Below are 22,159 nucleotides of genomic sequence, written 5' to 3'. Positions count from 1 at the left end.
GAGGTCTTCTTGGTGCAAACAGAAGGGGGAGATGTCGGAACTCAGGACATACCTCTGGGAGTCTGGAGTTTCCTGGGACCCTTGCCAGGGGGCTCAGAGACCCTGGCACACAGCCCAGAACACCATCGGGTTCGAGTGCGGGCCATGGAACAGCTTGGCACCTTTGCATGAGGAGATAGAGGCCACGGCAGTTTAGATGGTATAGGGATAAAGTATTCACCGAGTGTAAATGTAGGTTTTAGGATTTTTGGTATAGGGGTTTCTGGTGACAAGATGGAGGGATTTGGGCGTGTCTAGCCTTTCTTCTTCTTCTCTACCTCCATCTTGTCTGGTGATGTTGGCACTTTTAGATTGGTCTAAAGTAGAAACTCACTGTCTAGCGTAGATGATAGGTATTGGAAAATAACTGTAAATATTGTACACGTAGTTTGTAGTATATAAAGATAACACCGCCCTGGGGGAGGACGGAGTGCCTCTGACTGTCCTGCTGAACGGATCTCGGCTGGACAGGGAGAAAGAATTTTATAGATAAGATGTAATAAATAACCTTGAGACCGAAAAATGAAGAGCCCTGACTCCTTCTTCAAGCACCAGGCTGGGAAAAGAAACTTTTGAACTTTTCTCGGGGTCACTCTGACCAGCTAGAGAGAGAGAGACCCCGGCAACTGGCAGTCCCTGGGTGGGCCACAAAAGGTGGGCCGAAGAAAAGGTGCCTAAGTGTGTGTGGGGACAGAGACAAACAGCCGGACTCCACACCCGTGTGTGTGTGCTACTTCTGCACATACCACTACGTGCAGACATGGGCTGAGCATGCCCAGAAACACAGCTCTGGATGCACAACTCAGTGCATCCGGCTGCTGTCTCACCTGAGAAAACAAGCGTGTGTTTGTGTGTGTCAATGTCTATGTATCACTACTGAGCTCTACTGACCAGAGGAACCCCTAACTCCCTGTGTACAATATGTAGAGTTCAACTTAGTTTATAACAGAGATACAAACCAACCCATTCAAACTGCTGTTATTTATATCCTTACCTCGTGCCTTAATTTTGCTGTAGACTTGTTAGAACTTATAATTGTGTGAACTCATTCTCGTATATTGATAGACTAACACTACTCCCCTGTTACTGTACTTTGTGAAAGACAAGTGAAAGCCTCACAAGACTACTTTACATGCTTTAGATAACTGTTTAAGTAACATTTTGAACAGAGAATTAAAATTATATTAGTCATTACTACAATCGTCCTATGAAAATTACAAGTATCTGTTAAGGGGAAGAACAGTGAAAAGCACTAAAATGATTTTTAAAACCTTTTAAAATTTCTAAAGTGAGCAGCTGTTTCTCACAGAAACAATGAGAAATAACTATTCTTTCTCTTGTTACTAGATGCATCTATATTCATACAACACAAACCTTTCACTTATCCTCTTGTGATATTTGAGTATTTTTATAGATTTTTCACTATTAACTGTAAAGTGAGAAATAATACTGAGGCAGGGGGTTAGAAATTTAACTTGGGGTAGAAACCAATTTTGGATTTAGCTGAAGAGTGCTGTTTTAGCTTGTTTAGTCTATAGCCTGCTAAACTTATTTAGTCTGCTAAATTGCTGTGCTCCCAAAAGGCCTGCAGAGAGAACAGAGGAGATTCAAGGCTACTTAGAAAGGAATGCAAGCTTCCAAGCTGAAGAGAGATAAGGAGCGATCCCACCAACCTTGGAAAGAAAACTGAAGCTGGGTTGCAGGCACAGCGGACATTACAGTGACATTACTGGAGAACTGCGCAGGCTCATAAAAACTGATAAGACAGTTTTAATACGAAACGGGGCTAGGAAATGAATATGCATGAACCTATCATGAAACTTTATGCATATGCAACAGGTTAAGGGATAAAATATATTCGGGAATTCTTGGGGGTGCGCATGTCTTTTGGGGGAGCTATCCTGCATGCGTCCGGCACTGAAATAAATCATACTGGCTTTACAACTTTTACAAATTGTGGAGGTTTTTTTCCGCAAATCACCCATAGGGTTAGAATTAGAAATGTAGAACTATCAAGAAATGTTATATGAGCAGGAGATTAAAATGTTCTCATATTTTTTTACTTCCTTGAAAGGGTATGTTAGTTTAACACAACCTGGCTTTTATCTGGGACGGAGGAAGACACGGATGCTGCTTCTGAGAGAAAAGTTCCTTGAAACTTTTAAGTCCAGCAGAGCCAATCCCTGAAAGCTCTGACGATGGACATATTGGCTGGCCCAATTAGAGAAGTTCGTAACACCTCTGTGATGACATATTTAAGAATGAAAAAAAGCATGCAATCTCTCTTTCTTCCTCCCCTCTGAAGGGTGGCCCCTTCCCTGAATGGCTGCCGGAGCCCTTCTCAGCCAGGGCCATTCCGCCAGGGGAGCCATCCCAGTGCCATGAGCAGTCACGCGGCCAAGATCAGTGCTGGGAGCACCCATGTGGCTGAGGCGGTGTGGCTGAAATCGCGCAGCCAGGGGGACGTGGTTGGGGTGGTGCCACATGGCTGCTGCTCTCTCAGCATGGCTCGCAATGAACTTTACTTGCTTAGCTGGTTTTAACCAGCCATGCTCTGTACAGGAAGGCAGGAGTGGCAGCAGTAGCTTTTCTTTTTTTTCAGTGCCTCGCATTAAAAAAGGCACTGAATGGAGCTGGTGGCCAGCACTGCCTGCATGGTGCCAGTAGGGTCCACGTGGCCAGCAGGTGAGGGAACCTGACAACAAACAAACTTACGGAGACCAATTTTCTCCCAAGTCAGAGAAAAAGAAAAGGTGAAGACACATGAGGAGAACAACATGGTGACACTAAGGTCAGTGAAAAGAAGGGTGGGGGGAAGGAGGTGCTGCAGGCATCGGAGCTGATTTACAAGCCGTGGTGAGGACTATAATAACACAAACTGTTTCCCTTTTATTCATAAAGTGCATGGGGGTATGTAGAAGTCTACCCCAATCTTATGAGAAAAAGGTGCTCACGTTGGAGCATGTGGATACTGAAAAGCTATAACCTAGTGACAAACTTGAAGAGAGAAAGAGGACCCTTGCTTCCAGGGATAGAGGAAGAGGACCCTTGATTTTATACTAGAACAGCTCATCCTTAAAAACTATACCCCATGAACTAAATGACCCATAAAAAACAGTTGTGGGAAGACTGTTTTGCCAATGGGAGGGACTCACATTGCAGCAAGTTTGGGCAGGACTGCTACTTGTGAAAATTAGAATGGCATTGGAGAAGTTCACAAAGAACTGTCTCCCATGGGAAGGACCCCAGGGCATAGCAGAAGACACTCCTCTCCCTAAGCGAACTGAAGAAAGATTTTTAGAAGTGACAAACTGACTAAAAACCCCATGTTTTGACTCCCTGTGCTGTCCGTGGGAAGGAAAAAAGGGCTGGGGGGAGGGGAAGTGATCTAAAGGTTTATTTTAATTCTTATTATCCTCTTTTAATTCTGTTATTAATTTTTTCTTTATATCTTTCAGGTTTTGAACCTGTTTAGCCCTTAAAGTGTTTCTTTCCAATCCTTACCTCAACTCATGAACCCCTTTAGTTGTTCTTTTCCCCTCCTCTGCTCAACTATAGCAGAGGAGAATGAATAAATGATTTTTCGTGGGTGCCTGGCACTTAGCCAGTGTCAAACCCGGACAAAGGGAAAGAAATAACATTTACCTCTGTTATCTCTGGCAGGAATGTCATTCTTAATAGGTGCCATGGTTCGTCGACTCTGTAAAAGAAAGAAATATCTGTTATTTGATCACCTTATTATTGAAAATATAAACTGCAGCCCTACCTCTGCTTCTTTCCAGTAAATAAAAATAACATGATATCAGCAATACAAAGAAGTGATTGCTGCCAAATCCTTCCCATAAGAGCCCAGGGTGAAGACTGTTTGAACTATGTATACTGTTTCAAAACAACCTCCAAAACATTTTCTATATTTTTCCTTGAGATATATTTAGTTATATAAATATTAGTCTCCAACTCCCTTTTTGCCAAACCTGTTCTTATAAAATTGTTAGAAACCCCTATTCAGCACAGGAAAAAGAAAGGAACGCAGTTATCAAGTAGTTCCACAGACACAAAAGTTAGATTTAAAAATTCAAGCATAACAACATGTATAGGAGTACTGAAAGTTTAATATGAACGTGCTGCATAGGTATTACCAACCTTCATGATTTTGTTTACTTTAGCTGCTGAAGTAGGTGGTGGTGTCTCTGGAATAGGTTCAATATCTTCATCAGGTGCAAGATCTGGGTTAAGTGAAAATATGCTCTCCAAGTCAATCTGTGTAAAAGAATATAAAAATACCCTCTCTATTTCTCCTGATATTTTTGAGAATAAACAATAAATATATTTAGTCCTTTTACCCCCCCAATTTGATAATTATATAACCTGAATGATCTTATTTTATTTTCACTAAAAACAGTGTAAGCTTTGGTCTTTATGTAAGTTGAAACACATCCTTCAGAAAAGAGAGTAATTAAAAATAACCAATTGTCGAAGTCTGGAAAACAAGGAGTTAATGCACTGCTATGTCTCAAACACTGATAGCTGTGCAAGTGGGCAAGTTAGAACAGGATGTGGCTGGAGAGGAAGGCCATACAAAGGTAGGGTAGCACCTTTCTGTGGCTCACTTCCCTGTTCTGGTTCACAGTGACTTCACAATGTAAAGGACAGTGCAAGCGCAGAAGTGGGGTCAAGAAATGGGCATGAACTGTGGACAGAAGGCCAATCCAATAGAGGAGGATTGAAACCACCAAAGACCCTCATAGTCCCCCAACCCATTTCCAGAAAGGCTTAGAAGAGCAGACTGTGCATGCTACTTCATTGACAAGGAGAGCAAAAACCTAATCCCAAGGCAGGGAAAACTTATCTATAAAAGATACCCCCACAAAGCCTGTGTGGTACCTCCAGGACCTTGAACACCCCATCAGCTGGATCGACACTGGAACCAGGACTGGTGATCTCCTTTCCTCTCCTACCTGATCTCTCACTCTCTCTCTATTTCTTCTTTTATTTCTCTTACTACTAGAAAATAAGGGCAAAACTTATACCAATTTCCATGCCAAGTGTATGATTTGATAATAAAACTTTGTAAGTTTTTTCAGACCCTTCTAGCTTTTGCCATTTTCAACCACAGGCATCTATGAATCTTGGGTGTTCCCTTCTTCTTAGGAGTGGGATGCGATACCAATAAGTATTGATAATTCTGTAAAGTGATTAAATTAAAACCGAAGTAGCTAGTATTACTGTGGTAATTTGTCAGTTACTGCAAAATATGAAAGACATTTTGTAACATAAAAAGAAAGAGATCTCAATTATTTGAAATTTCCCAGACGGTGCAAAAGAAACAGATGAACTACAATCACCCAAGAAATAATAAGAAGAGTTGAAGCCACATCAAATTTATGATGCTGTTTTTTTCTTGTAAGTGCTCCTCATTCAAAAAGCTGCAAAATGTAAGGGGAATAAGACAGGAACTTAAAAATAACTGGCTTCAGATCTATTGAAACTCAGTTTCCTTAAAATCTTAAATAGCTTTGGTCTCTATAGACAGCTACTTCCTCTGGCTAGACCTTTCAAAGACTTCACTACTCTATGGATTCTGTGTCTAGCAGGATGTGTTCAGCTGATGAGATCACCAGGACATTCTCACAACCTTTTTTTTCCTTTTTCCCATATTTTGACAAAACTGGTGAAATGCAATTATTTCTGAGCTGCTTCTCCAAATCTCAGCTGAAACTGGCTAACATGGTCTAAAATTTACAGGAAGAGGGTACAGCAAAGCATAACTGAAACAGACACAGTTTCTTAAAGAAAGCAGGGCAGGAAAATTATTGCTTAAAACAAACAAACAGACTAGCAGTTTAATCCCTCAATAATACAAACAGAAAAAGATTTTTAATCCAGTTCCCACTGGCTTCCCGTCTGAATTGCAAGTTATTCTCCCTCTTGAAAATTTGATTTTTCTACTTGTAAAAAGGGTAACAAGTTCAGACTTTGTAATCTGTTTCAAAATCAAAATATGAACAGCACTATATAAAAGCTATAACAAAGAGCTCAGGAAGTAAAATTTAATACAACAGAAACCAGCATTTGTCTAAAAACTCCCATTCAAAACAGTCTGTAAACAAAGAATCGTCTGATGCCATTTTGGTTTTTGCCTTTTTCCCCTTTATATATTCTCTGTATTTTTTACATGTATATTTGTAACCTATTGTATTAGTGACTCGTTTTCCCAGTTATTTTCCATGCCCTTTCCCTAGGCAGAAAGAAAACAAATTCCAGAGCTCCAAGCCCTGGGGGGTATAAGGCCCCTATTCTATCTTGTTTCTTCCTGGCTACCAAGGTTGAGAACAACTCTTCACGATAAACAAAGTACAGCTAGTACTGAGGGAGGGAAGGCTTAGAAGGAGCTTGACCTAGGGGGGAATTGCCTCACCACTTGTGCTCCTAATTGGTGTTTTTTGTCAATTATGCTATTTTAAAAAACCTATAAAACTGTATGCACCCCTTGTAGGGGTGAGCTTTTGTGGACATTCCCCATAAATGCCCCTGGAGGCCTCCAAAAAAAAATACACTTTTATATTACCTCCTATATTGAAATTCTCTTGAGTTTCATTTCTAGGTTGAAAAAGGCAACAGTTGTGTAAATTAAGATTTATCTTTCTCCATTTCCAGTGCAAATTCCAAAGCATAATTCATGCAGATGGCACATTTTTTTAAAGAGAAAATTCTAAAATAATAAGATTTACCTCTTTGCCTTTAGTATCTCCATTTTCAATCCATTCAACAGTTACGCTTTCATTATCTTTATTTAGAGATGTTACCATAGCTTGGTGAATTCGGCCTAGAAAGGAAACACAAAAGATGAATTAACAGATGAAAAATTTTTCAAAAAGTTATTTTAATCCTTGCTCCGAAAAATGCAGATAGAAGCAGAAAAAAAATGGGGTAAAAAAAAAAGTAATAAATAGAAAACGATTCCTAGCCACACTGTAAAATGGCTCAGATTTTATCTAGTCAGGGGCTAGATCTAGCCAGAGGCTCTAATGGGACAGTCAGTGTACAAGTGAAAAACTTAATGAACAAAAAACTAAGTGGCAAGTAAATAAAATACCATGTGAAAGCCACACCACTTGGACTCTTTTCTGTGTCTTCCTTGGGTGGGAATGTTTCCTGAGGTGCATTTCACAAAGGCTTGTTTGTCTCCCTTCTAGGCTGATATAAAATTAAACATCCTGACTGTGGGAACTCAGAACATCACTCCTGATGTCCAGAGCTACCGAGAGAACTCTTGGGGGTCTCAGGGGTCTTGGAATGTTGCCAAAAGCACTTGGTGGCTTGATTTTGATCCATCTAGGGATGTGCCACCGATGTATGAGTAGATGGAACCTGTGGGAATTACCCGGGTGTGAATGGTGAAGGGAAAATGTAGTTATAGGGTAAATTACAGATTTTGGGGTTTCTGTACAGGGGGGTTATGGAAACAAGATGGAGGAAACAAGGCAGGTCACAAGACTCTTCCTCCTTCTTCTTGTCATCCATCTTCTGCTGTGGTGTTGGCACTTGGGGATTGGTCTAGGGTAGGAATGTATCCGGTGACGAGAGTGATAGGTATTGGGGGTAAAAAGTAAATATGACATACGTAGTTTTTGTTGTAAAAGATGTGCCCGCCTTGGGGGTGGCCAGAGTGCCTTTGGCTGCCGTGCTGGTCAGATCCCAGTCGGGCAGAGAAAGGACTTTACAGATAAGATATAATAAACAATTCTGAAGACCGAAAAACCCTAGAGTCCAGACTCATCTTTTGAGACACAGCCTGCCAGAACCATCCTAAGCGTGTGTGGGGACAGAGACAAACAGCCGAACTCCACACCTGACATAGGAGGGAAGTCCCCTGAATCTATTCTGATATCCACTTATTGTGGGTATTCAATCAGCTGGTAATTCAACTAAAATTAAATTGCTTGCAATTTAATACAAGTCATCATTTTAAAAACAATTATGAACACAGACTGTTAAGCTGAAGTTAAGGTGCTATTGCTGACTTCTACAGTGAAATATCCAAAGCCAGAAAGCCCCCAAAAAGTACACAACAACCAGTAAATTTTCAGTAGGAATAAGGGTTTTCCTTCTCAAATATATAGTGTATTGCATTTTTTAAATGCCATCCATCATACTTTATCTTATTTCTTATACGTGGTAGCAAGAAGCAATTGGAAGAGCAGAGCAGCCATGCACTAACACAAAGGTGCATGTCACATTGATTTCACACCTGTTTTGTCCTAAGAGTACCAAGTACTGGAGTTTCAAAAGAACTTGAGTCCAATGTGACTGCTCCTCTAACATCCTCCTTTAATGAGCCATAGCAAAATCAAGCAACCTCTTATTCCATCTCATTTGAGAGGGAAAAATAGGTGATACACTAAAAAAAGAGACTGTAGCAGGCAAGAAAAGTCTCATAGAATAATCAGAAAGCCCTTGCTCATTTTGTTCATTCTTGCTCTCCAACAATTCATGAAAATGCGGTGGGTCTAGCGCTGGCAACACACCAGTGCACCCACTAGAATATACTTACTCATTTCCTGCTGTGAAATAGGATTAGGAGAAAGGCAAAGCAGGTTAAAAACTTTTAAAAGGTAAAAAGAAATCTTTATTAACAGTAACTAAAAGACAGAATAATAAGAATCAGAATAAAATCTTAAGAACACTTCTCTTCCCCCCTACAACCTTTTCTTTCCCACTCACAATGTACAGAAACAATTCAGATTATCACTTCTAGAACAGTCTTTCTTCAGTTCACTTAGGGAGAGGAGTCCCTCTTGTTAATGTTATGGAGACTTCTCCACAAGAAAAAAGTTCTCTCGTGGCTTTTAGTTTCCATGAATAGCAGCTGCCCGGAAAATCTGCAATCATGAAGTCCTTCCCATTTTTCACAGCTTTTCCCACAGCTGTGGTTATGAGCCATGTCAACTTATGGGGTTGTCACCGACATGTTTTATGAAAAATCCTTTCCTTAGGATTTTTCCCCTCCTGAGAAACTGAGAGGCCTCAGGAACAAACTGTAAACAATTCTTATCTGCTGCTGTGGAATGCAACAGGGGGAATCTGTGATTGGCCTCATCAGGCTGTTTCCAATTACGGGCCAATCACAGATCACCTGTCCGGCTGGTCTTGGTCTGAGAGAAGACCTTTGTTATTCATTCCTTTTCTATTCTTAGCTTAGCCTGCTAGTGAAATCCTTTCCTCTATTCTTTTAGTATAGTTTTAATATATTATCTATCATATAATAATAAATCAAACTTCTGATACATGGAGTCAACTTTCTCGTCTCTTCCCTCATCCTGGAACCCCTGTGAACAAGACCACATGGGGTATTATTTTAAGGATGAGCTGTTCAAGAGCAAAGGTTCTCTTTATCTATATCTGAGATCATCCCTGAGAGCAGAGGTTTTCTTCTTCTTTTCCTGGGGTAGAGGGTCTTCATCACTCTTCTCTCTCTGTTCAAGCTTCTCATGAGATTACAGCTACTTCAACATCTGCTTGCTTTAGCATAGATGCCTTTGCTCATATCTACAATTTGAACGCTTCATCCCCCATACTTTTCAGTGGGTTACAGGGAAGAGTCTGATGTATCAATTATAGCTTCTCCATGGCTTTACAAGAGTATTTCAGCCCCAAGATCAAGGCATGGCCTCATCCCTTCCATCTGGGACTTGACTCGTTCTTCACAGACCTTGGTGTCTTCATGTTGTTCCTCTACGTGTTCTCACTCTGTCCTTTTCTCTCACCTGAGGGAAGTTTGATGCCTGTAGGTCTCATCTGTGCACTGAAAGAGTTAATATCTCACCCAGGCCTGGTGAGAGGTCATATGATTTCTGCCGGGCAGTGGTGGAGATGTTTACAGTAGAGGATTTCTTTGGTGGCCGTGCTGGTGAGGGGAGGCAACTATCTCAGTAGCCAGGCTAGAACACAGCAGCAGCATACTGGGGGCCAATGGCTTCTCCTCCCCCTGCTCAGTGGTTAGAGCCGAACCTCAACGGCAGCGGCAGAATCTTGGCCGAGCTGGCCCAGCCAACCGTGGCTTGGCCTGGACTGGCGGCGAGGCAGGGCTTAGTAGTGACAAGATGTTAGCAGCCGTAGCCATGGCCCGGCCCGGCCTTAGCCCCGCGGCCTCCCCTCCCCCTGCCCAGGAGCTGATGGGGCCTGGCCCCGCAGCAAAGCCCGCCTGGCCCAGCCCAGCCGAGACAGGGGGCCAGGCTGGCCTTTTTACCTGCTCTCAGGCTGGAAGAGGAAAAGAGAATTCCTGGGAATTTTCGTTTTTAACATGTGCATTTACAGAGATGTGTTCAGCTTTCTAGTGGTTTAACAAAGTCTTAGTATTCAAAACGACTCACTGACTGGTTTTATCAGTGTGGTGGTTTTGCATGGGAAGCATTAATGGAAGTGATGCAAAGTTTCCAGCCACTGAAAAGCTGTACACGCCTCTGTGAAAAACACATGTTAAAAATGAAAGAAATACGGGAACTTCTTTCTTTTCCGGTTGGCAAAGAGGTAACAGGGGCTAGGCAGCCCCTGCTGTGGAGCCAGGCCTCCTTCTCAGGGCGCCCACCGGGGGCCCCCCCCCACATCGGCTGCAAGGCAGGGGAGGGGAGGCTGTGGAGCCGATGCTGGGCCAGGCAATGGCTGCGATTTTTAACATCTTGCTGCTACTAAGCGGGGCCGAGCTGGGCCCACCGGCCCCCAGGAGCAGTCCCAGGCTGGCTCGGCCAAGATTCTACCACTGTTGAGATTTGCCTGCAACCACCAGGCAAGGGAGAGAAGAAACCATTTCTCCCTCCCCCCCAGCCACAGTTCCCACTGCAAGCTATTAAGCCCAGCCTGGGTCAGGTGACCATCTGCAGACCCCAGGCAAGATATTAACTCTTCCAGTGCTTCAATCCTCTCTCGAGTGAGAGAAAGGAACAATATGCAGGCAATGTAGGGGAGCAACATGAAAACACCAAAGGCAGTGAGGAAGAAATTGAGTCCCAGATGAGAGGGATGAGGAGATGCCTTTAATTTTAGGCTTAAATCCTCTTGTAAAGATATGGAGAAAGATTTTTTTTTTTCCCTATAATGCATGAAGGTATGGGGAAATGAAAGTGTTCAAATTGTAGGTATCAAGCAAAGACCTCCATGCCAAAGTAAGCAGATGTTAAAGTAGCTGTGATCCTCTGAGAAGTTTGAACAGAGGAGAGAAGAATGATAAAGATCCTGTGCCCCCAGAAAGAAGATTATTTCAGAGATAGATAATGAGAACCTTTGTCTTTGAACAGCTCATCTTTAAAACTACCCCATAAGTTGACATGTCCCATAAACACAGCTGTGGGAAAAGCTTGTGGAAAATGGGAGGGATTTCACTATTGCAGATTTCCCCAGGCAGCTGCTATTCCTGGAGAGAGCCACGAGAGAACTGTTTTCTTGTGGAGAAGTCTCCATAACATTAACAAGAAGGACTTCTCTCCCTAAGTTAACTGAAGAAAGACTTTTCTAGAGGTGGTAAAGTGACTGAAATTTTAGGTTTTGTTTCTTTACATTGTCATTGGGAAAGAAAAGGTTGTGGGGGGAGGAGAAGTGTCCTGAAGGTTTTGTTCTAATTCTTATTACTCTTTCTTTTAGTTACTGTTAATAAACTTTTCTTTATATCCTTTTAAAGTTTTGAACCTGCTTTGCCTTTCTCCTGGTCCCACCTCACAGCAGGAAATGGGTGAGTGCATCCTAGTGAGTGCACTGGTGATTAGCCAGCACTGAACCCACCACACTCATTGCTGCATTGGCCGGGAAATCTCAAACTGGTCTACCAAAACCACTACAATCAGGCACAGAGGAAGCTCTCAGCAGTTCCTCTCAAAAAAACCTCACTTCTGTGGTGGCTCCAGTGATAAAACTAGCACAGAAATGTGCTCTGAGAAGTGTACAGGTGGCATGAAAGACCAAAAAAAAATTATATAACCAGAAAACAAGTTATATAACCAGCGCCTAGACACCTCATGTTTTGGGAGTTGATTGGTTAGGGGTATGTGTGAGCACTGTCTGATTAGATAGCTTATTGGGTAAGAGAACATGTGAACAGCAACACTTGCAGTGGCAGGCAGCCAATACATGTTTGTTTTTCTTCATAAGAATGTAAACAGATAAGAGCTCAGCCTCTGAATACAGCATAAAATGGCCTGGATTTTTTGCAATAAACTATTTCCCTCTGTGATTGCTAAGGGGAGTCTGTGAGTCTTCATTTATCATTGCTACAAGAAACCTAAATAATATTTTGTTACCTCCCCAAAAGAAAAAAATGGACATGTAAAGTTTTATACACCCAGCAAGAAGTATTTTCATTGCAACTGTACTTAATTCTTCCATGAACTCTCTGAAAACCACACAATTTTAACTTGCTTATAGCTTGCAGCCTGCAGCCCATACACACCCACAAGTGTCTCTATCAGGCCACCCTCAGTCTCACCATGCTCACCTGGGCACATGCCCATGCACCAACACAGCTCCCCAGCAGCTCTGCAGGACCAGTGCTGTCTGGTAATTCTCACATCCACACACTATAGTGTGCACTTCCTCTTGTCGCACAGGCAAATCCACTCCTCCAATGCCAGCAAGTCCCAACTGTCTGCCACCCGTGAATCACCCCCTAGAAGTCCAAGGGCCTCATGCAACTCCAAAAACACAAGCCAATTGTCCTGGAGCAGTCCGTGCATATGGTGCTGCTGCTAGGCATCCACTTCACAGTGAAACACAGCATGGTCTTTACATATCTGCTCTTGTTTGGGTCTCTACCTTGCATCTTCTTTCCTAAGTCTCCCAACCTCACAAATCCCCTCCTGTTTTCTCCTCCACTGATGGTTTCAAACTTCTGTTTCAACCATTTCAGTCACAATTTGACAATTTTCCAAAGTTAATGTTTTTTGTACAGTCTAAGACACTTGGGGCCTGCTGAGGGACAAAAAGGAAGAAAAACCTTATCCCAAATTATCTCACCTAAGAGTGCTAGTAACGGATGTATATTGTTAATATATTTTTTACTGCAAAGGCTGCCTAAACATTCACATCTAGTTAAAATTAGGCAGAAAGGCTGCAGGGAAACATCATGACGGTAACAGCAAATTTGTGTACTCAAATATAAAAAGCAGAAAGAGACACTGAAACTCAGGCCAAGTATAGCACATGGGAGGGACTTACAGACCTGTGAGCACCCCTGGGGCAGCACTGCTTTCACATCACCAGCAACAGTACATTATATGTCACGGACATATTTTATGAAAAATCCTTTCGTTAGGATCTTTTCTCCTGAGAAGCTGAGAGGCCTCAGAAACGAAATGTAAACAATAATTATCTGCTGCTGTGGAATGCAACAGGTGCATCTTTGATTGGTCTCATGTGGTTGTTTTTAATTAATAGCCAATCGCAGTCCAGCTGTCTCAGACTCTGGTCAGTCACAAGATTCTATTATCATTCCATTCCTTTCTATTCCTTGCTAGCTTTCTGATGAAATCCTTTCTTCTATTCTTTAGTATAGTTTTAGTATATAATTTTTTTTAATATAATATATATCATAAAATACTAAATCAGCCTTCTGAAACATGGAGTCAAGATTCTCATCTCTTCCCATGCCAGGGTTGCCTGCAAATTCCTACAATTATATACACATTTCTAACCTCCATACTTCTTGCCTAAAGCATAAGATTCAGTCCACCACTAAAGAAAATTTTTAAAAAACCCCAAAACCCAAACCCCCAAATTTCTCCCTTTGTTTCACTTGGTTACTTTCCTCTAGCATTTGCTAGGTTTTATTTCCCTAACCTGTATTTTGTCTGAGTAGATCCTTCCATTTGTGCTTCCTGAGCATCATTCTCCCAGGTGGCTCAGCTGTGTGCACTGCAGGGATGAACTGGATTCCTCACTGAAGCATTGCCAGCAGAAGATGTGCAGGCAGGATCACAACCATGCCCTCTCCTCTATACACAAACGTTCCTCCATTTCCCCTCATCCAAATGACATTGTGCAGGCACACATCCATCTCTTGGGACCATGCACAAATTCTGCTGGTGGCTTGTTGTGGTTCAAATTTATATTATTGATTCCTTGTTAAGTGGTTCATTCTGCTGTACCCCCATGTTCTCCCCGAGTTGGTTTACCCCTGGGTTTTACCCTCCCTCAAAGCTGTCCCTCATGCCATTCCCTGCTCCTTGTTCCAGCTCTTTTCCTACCTGTCAAGGCAACCCAACCCCTTTTTGTTCCCGAACCTTCCCTGCCACTCTCACCTTGGGCCAATCCCTGACTACACTACCCCTTTGGAATTGCCCTATTCCTCAAAGCCCCATTGGCCCATGTGACCCATCTTCTCCACCCTCCTACCCCAAATGGGCCCAGACACTTGATGTAATCCCCTCACTCCTCCCCTGAAGATTCCCTATTGGTTAGCTGTTTGTATCCACCCCGACTTGTATCTGTATAAAACCCCTTGCGCAAGACTGCTCACTGCTCTTTTGTCCTGTTCCCTTCACCTGAAATAAACCCTTCCTTGTGGAACATCAAGATAGAAAGCCTCCTCCTTTCTCCTCTGCCTGGTCCCTGTCGTGGCTTCTATCTGGCACTGTAGAGGAAGTGGCTCTAAAGGTTCTGCCTCTGGTAAATTCCCATACCGAGGCATTTCCCCACTCCTGGTGCAGCACCAGAGTTCTAAAAGCTAGCCCAGGCTCCGGTGGGCTGCGTCAGTGGCTGGGCTGAAGCAGACTCACTCAGCATGACATTCTCAAGCCACATTTCTTTGGACAAGAATTTTTGTGTAAGTTTTTTTTTTGTGCAAGGTCCTCAATACACCCCTCTATTATTTTTTTCTGCATTTAATAACCTCTTGTGGCTTCATTTGGTGCAAGAACACTGTTGTAGAACTGCTTTGATTAACTTTCTGGTCTTTTAGTAAACTAGAAACAGAAGACACTTTCTTCCTGTAGCAGTGCCACTTCTACAAACAGTATGCAGAGATGCAAAGACAACAATTTTTAGCACTGTGAGAAGTGAAAGACTCTTCAAGCTTCCAGTGATATAAGATTCTGCTACTGTTTTGAGGCTTGGCCCAGCTGTCAATCCAGAGTCAAGAAAAAACTGAAATATGAAAAACATAAATTGAGAAAAACATATGCTATACAATACTATAATAATTTTTGTATTTGGTTTGCATGGCCAAGCTTTGACAGCAGGGGGGATACAGGGGCAGCTTCTGTGAGAGGCTGTCAGAAGCTTCTCCCATGTCCAGCAGAGCCAACCCCTGGCAGCTTCAAAGATGGACAAGCCACCGGCCAAGGCTGGGCCAATCAGAAATGGTGGTAATGCCACTGATAACATATTTAAGAAGAAGAAGAAAAGAAGTATTGTGTAGTTGTAATTGTGACCAGAGCAGGGTGAGAATATGTGAGAAGAACAACTTTGCAGATACCAAGGTGTGGTATTGTTCACAAGGGTGCCAGCATGAGGGAAGAGACAAGAAAGTTGACTCCATGTATCAGAAGACTTGATTTATTATTTTATGATAGATAATATATTAAAACTATACTAAAAGAATAAAAGACAGGATTTCATCAGAAGGCTAAGCTAAGAATAGAAAAGGAATGAAAACCAAAAGTTTGTCTCTGACCGAGACAGTCTGGACAGGTGAATTGTGATTGGCCCTTAATTGGAAACAACCAGATGAGACCAATCACAGATCCACCTGTTGCATTCCACAGCAGCAGATAAGAATTGTTTACAGTTTGTTCTTGAGGCCTCTCAGCTTCTCAGGAGGGAAAAAATCCTAAGGAAAGGATTTTTCATAAAACATGTCGGTGACATTTCACCCTTTTTATTTTAAATAAATTAAAAAGAAAAGTGTTTGCAATTTCATCTGCTGGGCCATGCAGAGGAAAGAACAAGCACTTGAGAGGCTTAGTGTTGCCAATCAAAACATCAATCAAATGTTGGTGTGGAACCATCAGGGAGATTCTTCACCTGCAAAACACCAAATTCCATCACATCACCAAAACAATCTCAAGATATAGGAAAATGAAAAAACAGTGCAAAGAAAGATCATTGCTTCAAGTCCAAACAGCTGAGTTTCAGGAAAAAGTCCAAACTGAAGATGTTCCTCTTTGACATTGCTGAAAGTCCCTTTTGGCCCTGAAATAGGCTTGCAAAATTTTGGCTTTTCAATGCTTTTTGAGCTGCTAGCTTTTTCAACTATTTTTCTTTAAATTTTTAGGGTTTTTTTTTTTTTGAAAGAGCAGCAGCAGAGAGGGGCCACTGAGGCCCTGCGGGGGCCCTGGCCCTTGTGGAAGGAACAGGGATCCCAGACCTGGCCTACAGAACGGTGGTCCAGGTCCTGACGGGTAAAACAAAGCCCCCAAACCAAACAGCTGCTGGCCGGGCGGAGGCCCTGGCCCAGGGAACCGAGCTAAACGGCCCAGACCCGGCCTGCAGAGCGGGCTCTGTGTTCTCTCAACCCGGCACCCTACTGCCAATGCCTGGGAAGCACGAGTGACCGAACGCTTCATCCCCTCTGAACCGGTACAGACCAGCAGCTGGGGAAGAGAGGCTTTCCCAGGGATCATCACCCCAGATCTGGGGGTGCTTTGTCCCCAGAGCAAGTGAGCGATGCTCACTTTCCACTGTTTCTCCTGCCTCTGCAACACAAATGCAAAAGGTGTTCCTCCTTTCTGCCCCTGGGTACCACCCCCACTCCCTCCGGGCTGGGGACCAGAGGCAGAACCCTCAGGGGCCACCTCCCCCACGCCGCTGGGGCGCGCAGGGGGAGTCAGGCATTCCAATCCCCAGCAGGAACCTCCAAACCAAACCGGAATCGGCCCGTGAAAAACACTGAGTTTGAAAGCAGGCAGACGGACTGAGCCCGCAATCAGCTGTCGAGCCACAACCCCCTCACGGAGGGGCAGGCCGGAATCCCCTTCTCCTGTCCCAGCTCCCCCCGCAGGGACAGCCTCGGGACAGCCCGAAAAGCTCAGGGGGGGGAATCCAGGCTGATCGCAGGCGCCGCGGCAGCTGCCGCAGAGGGCAGCGGGGCCAAGGGCAGCTTCAATGATGGTTCCGCTTGGTGGTCGCTGATCTCAACCTCAGCCTCCTCCACCGGCGTGGCAGGCGAAGGCGAGGCCACCGTGGTCGTCGGTGGGGGCTGCAAAGCCTGGGGGAGCGCATTCCCCGCCGGGCTGGGGACAGCAGTTGCATCTTCTCCGGGTACCGGAAGCTGCAGTGCAGGCGCAGACAGCAAAACCGGTGGAGCCGACACGGGAGCCGGCGGGACAGCTACGGGGGGCAGCAGGGGTGCGGGATCGACCCCCGCCGGCACCACTGTGAACGCACTTGCTGGCTGTGATGCAGAAGGAGAAGGGACAGGGGCTGCAGGTCCCGACTCCGGGACGGGCTGCCCTCAATCATCGCTGCTGTCGAGTGTGTTGCCTAGCAACTCGGGCAAAGCCGCGGGAGGCGGTGCTTCTGCCACAGGAACGCCGACAAACTCTGCTGTAGGCGACGGGTCCGGTTCGGCCTGCGGCGGGGCCGTGGGAGGGGCCGCGGGGACTGGCACCTCCCGCGGGGCGGGCTGTGGTGGGGCCCGTGGCTCCGGCTCGGGCGGCGGAGCCCACTCACCTTCCTCCTGAGAGCAGTTAGGGGGGGGAAGTGGCTCCGTCGGAGCATGCTCCAAGGGCGCAGAAAAAAACTTTTCTTCTGCTGCGGGCAAAGCTTCGCCCCCCCGCCCCGATTCAGGGGGACTGGGAACCTGCAGGTCTTGGTCCTGAGCAGGGTCTTCTCCCGCCGAGCCTGGCGGGAAGGGAGCCATACCTCAGCAATCTGCAATCCACTGATATGCAGACACTTTCCGTTTCAAAACTGGGAAGAGAGCTTTGAATGACGGATAAACCCAAGGAAATCCTAGTCCCTGGTAAAAAAGGTCTCGGATAATTAATTCCATGTATTCCCAAACGTATGAATCAAGGGCATACAGCACATCAGTGAAAAAGCCATGGTGCTTTGCCCACCTGAAAAACTCATAGAAATGTCTCTTCAGCATAGGAACTCTGTCCTCATGACCCCATTTTTGCCAGAGGCCAATAAGTTTCTCCTCTGAGGGAGAGAATGGAACCTCCGCCGCTGTAGGCACCCTTGTCCAAATCTGAATCTGCCTTGCAAGAAGGGAAGCATTTTCAGGAAGGGAAGAGTTGACAGTACCTTGTGACAGTGTCCTCTGGGCTTCAGCAGGCTGCTCTGTGCTGTGAAGACTTCCCGACATCTTGTCTGGGAGACTTTTCAAAAGGTTCTCTCTGTGGCCAGCCTTGGCTGTGAACTCTGTCCAATTTCAGGATCTTTAGTTCTTCAGCTCCTGGCTAGAAGCCACTTCTGTGGTCACTTGTGTAAGCGACCATCAATGCCACACACTCGGGGTTTACCCAAATGTAGCAATGCTCCTCTGGGCTTAGCAAATGAAGACTTCTTCTTCACTCAGGGTCAAATTGTGGTGATTTCTTCACTCAAGGCACCATCTGTCAGTTCTGTCCTCGGTGTTCACCTTTTGTGGTGGTGCTCCTTTTTTCACTCGGGGATCACCATTTGTGGTATTGTTCACAAGGGTCCCAGGATGAGGGAAGAGACGCGAAAGTTGACTCCATGTATCAGAAGCTTGATTTCTTATTTTATGATAGATCATATATTAAAACTATACTAAAAGAATAGAAGAAAGGATTTCATCAGAAGGCTAAGCTAAGATTAGAAAAGGAATGAATAACAAAGGCTCATCTCTGACCGAGACAGTCTGGACAGGTGAACTGTGATTGGCCCTTAATTGGAAACAACCAGATGGGACCAATCACAGATCCACCTGTTGCATTCCACAGCAGCAGATAAGAATTGTTTACAGTTTGTTCCTGAGGCCTCTCAGCTTCTCAGGAGGGAAAAATCCTAAGGAAAGGATTTTTCATAAAACATGTCGGTGACACCAAGGTCAGTGGAGGAGATGGCGGTGGTGCTCCAGGCACCAGAGCTGGGATTCCTCTACAGCCTGTGGTGAAGACCATGGGGATGCAGAGATCCACCTGTAGCCTGTGGAGGAGACCCATGCCAGAGCTCCCCTCCCCAGGGTCCCACACTGAAGCAGCCTCTCCCTGAAGGACTGCACCCTGTGGAAGAGCAACCCATGGTGCAGCAGTTCACACAGAACTGTTGCTCATGAGATGGACTCAGGTCACAGCAGTTCATGCAGAACTATTTCCTGTGGGAGGGACCCCACGGAGCAGCAGGGGAGCAGGGTAATGGCTCGTCTCCCTGAGCAATGGGAGAAACCACAGGTGATCAACTGACGATAATCCCCATCCCCTGTCTTCCTGAACCACTGGGGGAAGGAGGTAGAGCTGGAAAGGAGGGAGGGGTGGGGGGGAATCTGTTAATAGATTTTATAAATTTTGAAAAAAGTTCCTACTCACAGCCCGTGACACTATATTAGTCACACAGCCGTCATATAAAGCCTATTACCTGCTCCAGTACTCTATTACTTTTGAAAGAGAACAAACAATTTAAAAAAGGATTAATCTTTGCCATAACAGGTGAAAGGAGATCAAAGCAGGCTGATGAATGAATAGAAAATACTGAATCCTCTCACAAACGCAGTAAACCAGCATATTGTAACAAAAAAAATCACAATAAATCTTCTATCTTTATGCCAGATTTTATCAGCTCCCTGGTCAAAAAAGTAGAGTCATCATGGTGATACTCCATTTTTTTACTCAGTGTTTTTTTTAATTTTTATTTCCTCTCCTCACATGATTAGAATTTACATCACAGGTAAAACATTTTCTCGGAAGTTGATCTATTGCTATAGAACTCAAAATAATGGAGAACTTTGAAAAGGCTAATATTTGTATAACTAAGTTCTGTCATACTTAATCCAAAACACAGCACTGTGCCAGCTTCTAGGAAGAAATAAACTCTATCCCAGCTGAAACCAGGACAATCTACCATTTATGCTTTATTTCTGTTTTACTTTATCATATATAATTAATTGCTTCGTTTAATTTTTGCCATGTCACTCTTCATTACTGTCTTGTCTCTTGCCTTGGTTATAGTGTTATCACACTGTCAAATGGGTCACTAAACATACACGGTACCTGTCACATTTCTAAAGCAAGTTCTTAAATACTTTTTTAAAATTCCATATAATAAAGATATATTTTAATATTTTTGTAAATGATCCCTAGCTACCAACTAATTTTGTTTTATTCTCTAAATTATCACAGCAACACCCAACTCCTTCCAATGACAAGCCTATTGCAACTGCATTTTATGATCTCCATAAACCTCTACAACACAATATAGGAATTTTAAGAACAGAAATTAACATTCACCAAATCAAGTTTCCCATATCTGCCTGCATATTTCACTATTTGAAATAAAATCCAACTTAATCTAGTAAAAAATTGCAAAATTGCAAAAGCCCATCAAACATAGTGCTTTAGAAAAACAAAGTTCACAGATCTTATTGACAATCCACCAAAAAATGAAGGGAAAAAAAAAGCACAGACATGCCACCGAACTCTGTATAGTGTTTAGCAACAAAACACAAAGAGCACATTTAATGTTGTTTGTACAGCAAGCAGAACACAAGCAACTTTTTGGTCCTTCTTGCATTCAATAACAACATCCTCCACCCCCTCCCTGCCTGTACAATCATAGCTAATATATACTACCATAAATACCCTATAAACTGAACTCAATTCACCTTTATGTTAGTGAATAGTCAACCTCTGCTATTCACCCCAGAAAGTTGTACTAGGACCTTGCTGCCAACTTATACAAACATTTTTCCAGATTACATGTGTTCCCAGTCATTTAGTAGTCTGTGCTTACTTTTATGGCTGTCCAAGAATGATGAGTTTATCTGTATGTGTTTTGGTCTGAGTGTTGCCTTTTCCAACACTGGCAACAAGGATGAGGTGCAGTATCCCACACAGGCTCCAGACTGCTTTCACCATAAATACTGACTGCCAAATTACAGTAATTCTAAAATTGCACTCACTTTTCCATTTGTCACTTTACCCTGGTAGTCCACACTTATTTTGAGATTAACTAAAATATCAAGAATTATCTCCTGTCATTTAGAGTTTATGTTTTCCCAATTTAAAGCAAAAGCATATTTACTTTTTTTTGGCATGTTTTACCCCCGTAATATAATTTCATATCTCCTAACCTTCCCACATAATATACATTTTCACAGAAATGATACTCCTACTCTAGCATAGTAATAAAGTTTCCTGAGAACAATGTTAGTTTCTGTGTTATGACCAGAAATTAATAAATTTAATAGATGGAGAAAAACAGCCATCCAGTCTCAAAACTGATCCCAGAAGGCACACTATTAGGTACACTACCATCACCTGTCTTAAACACATTACTGTTCTTGTATTAAACTTCATCAGAATGTTTTCACAGAATCACAGAATCACTAGGTTGGAAGAGACCTTCAAGACATCAAGTTCAACTCATGCCCTAACACCTCAACTAAACCATGTCACCGAGTGCCATATCCAGTCTTTTCTTAAACACATCCAGAGATGGTGACTCCACCACCTCCCCAGGAAGATGATTCCAGTACTTTATTACTTTTTCGGTAAACAAATTGTTCCTAATATCCAACCTAAATTTCCCTTGGCGCAGCTTAAGACTGTGTCCTCTCCTTCTGTCAGTTGCTGCTTGGAGAAAGAGACCAATGCCCACCCAACTACAACCACCTTTCAGGAAGTTGTAGAGAATGATAAGGTCACCTCTGAGTCTCCTTTTCTCCAGGCTAAACAACCCCAGCTCCCTCAGTCATTCCTCATAGGGCTTGTGCTCCAAGCCCCTCACCAGCCTCATTGCCCTCCTCTGGATGTGCTCAAGCATCTCAACATCCTTCCTAAACTGAGGGGCCCAGAACTGGACACAGTACTCAAGGTGTGGCCTCACTAGTGCCAAGTATAGGGGAAGAATGACCTCCCTGCTCCTGCTGGCCACACTATTCCTGACACAGGCCAGGATGCTGTTTGCCTTCTTGGCCACCAGGGCACACTGCTGGCTCATGTTCAGTCGG

The 22,159-nt window shown here is 43.7% G+C and overlaps 1 protein-coding gene across 1 annotated transcript in view; it reads right to left on the bottom strand.

The window, feature by feature from the left end:
* LOC103826099 (kinesin-like protein KIF2A) overlaps positions 1-22,159 on the bottom strand; it is a 183,163-nt gene that overhangs the window by 110,170 nt on the left and 50,834 nt on the right. Inside the window, 3 exon segments of the mRNA XM_050986461.1 lie at positions 3,685-3,739; positions 4,183-4,299; positions 6,771-6,865. Of these exon segments, the coding sequence (XP_050842418.1) occupies positions 3,685-3,739; positions 4,183-4,299; positions 6,771-6,865 (267 nt within the window).

The sequence above is a fragment of the Serinus canaria genome, chromosome W, assembly GCF_022539315.1.
Source record: "Serinus canaria isolate serCan28SL12 chromosome W, serCan2020, whole genome shotgun sequence".
Lineage (NCBI taxonomy): Eukaryota > Metazoa > Chordata > Aves > Passeriformes > Fringillidae > Serinus > Serinus canaria.
This window is presented reverse-complemented; position numbering and strand designations above follow the sequence as displayed.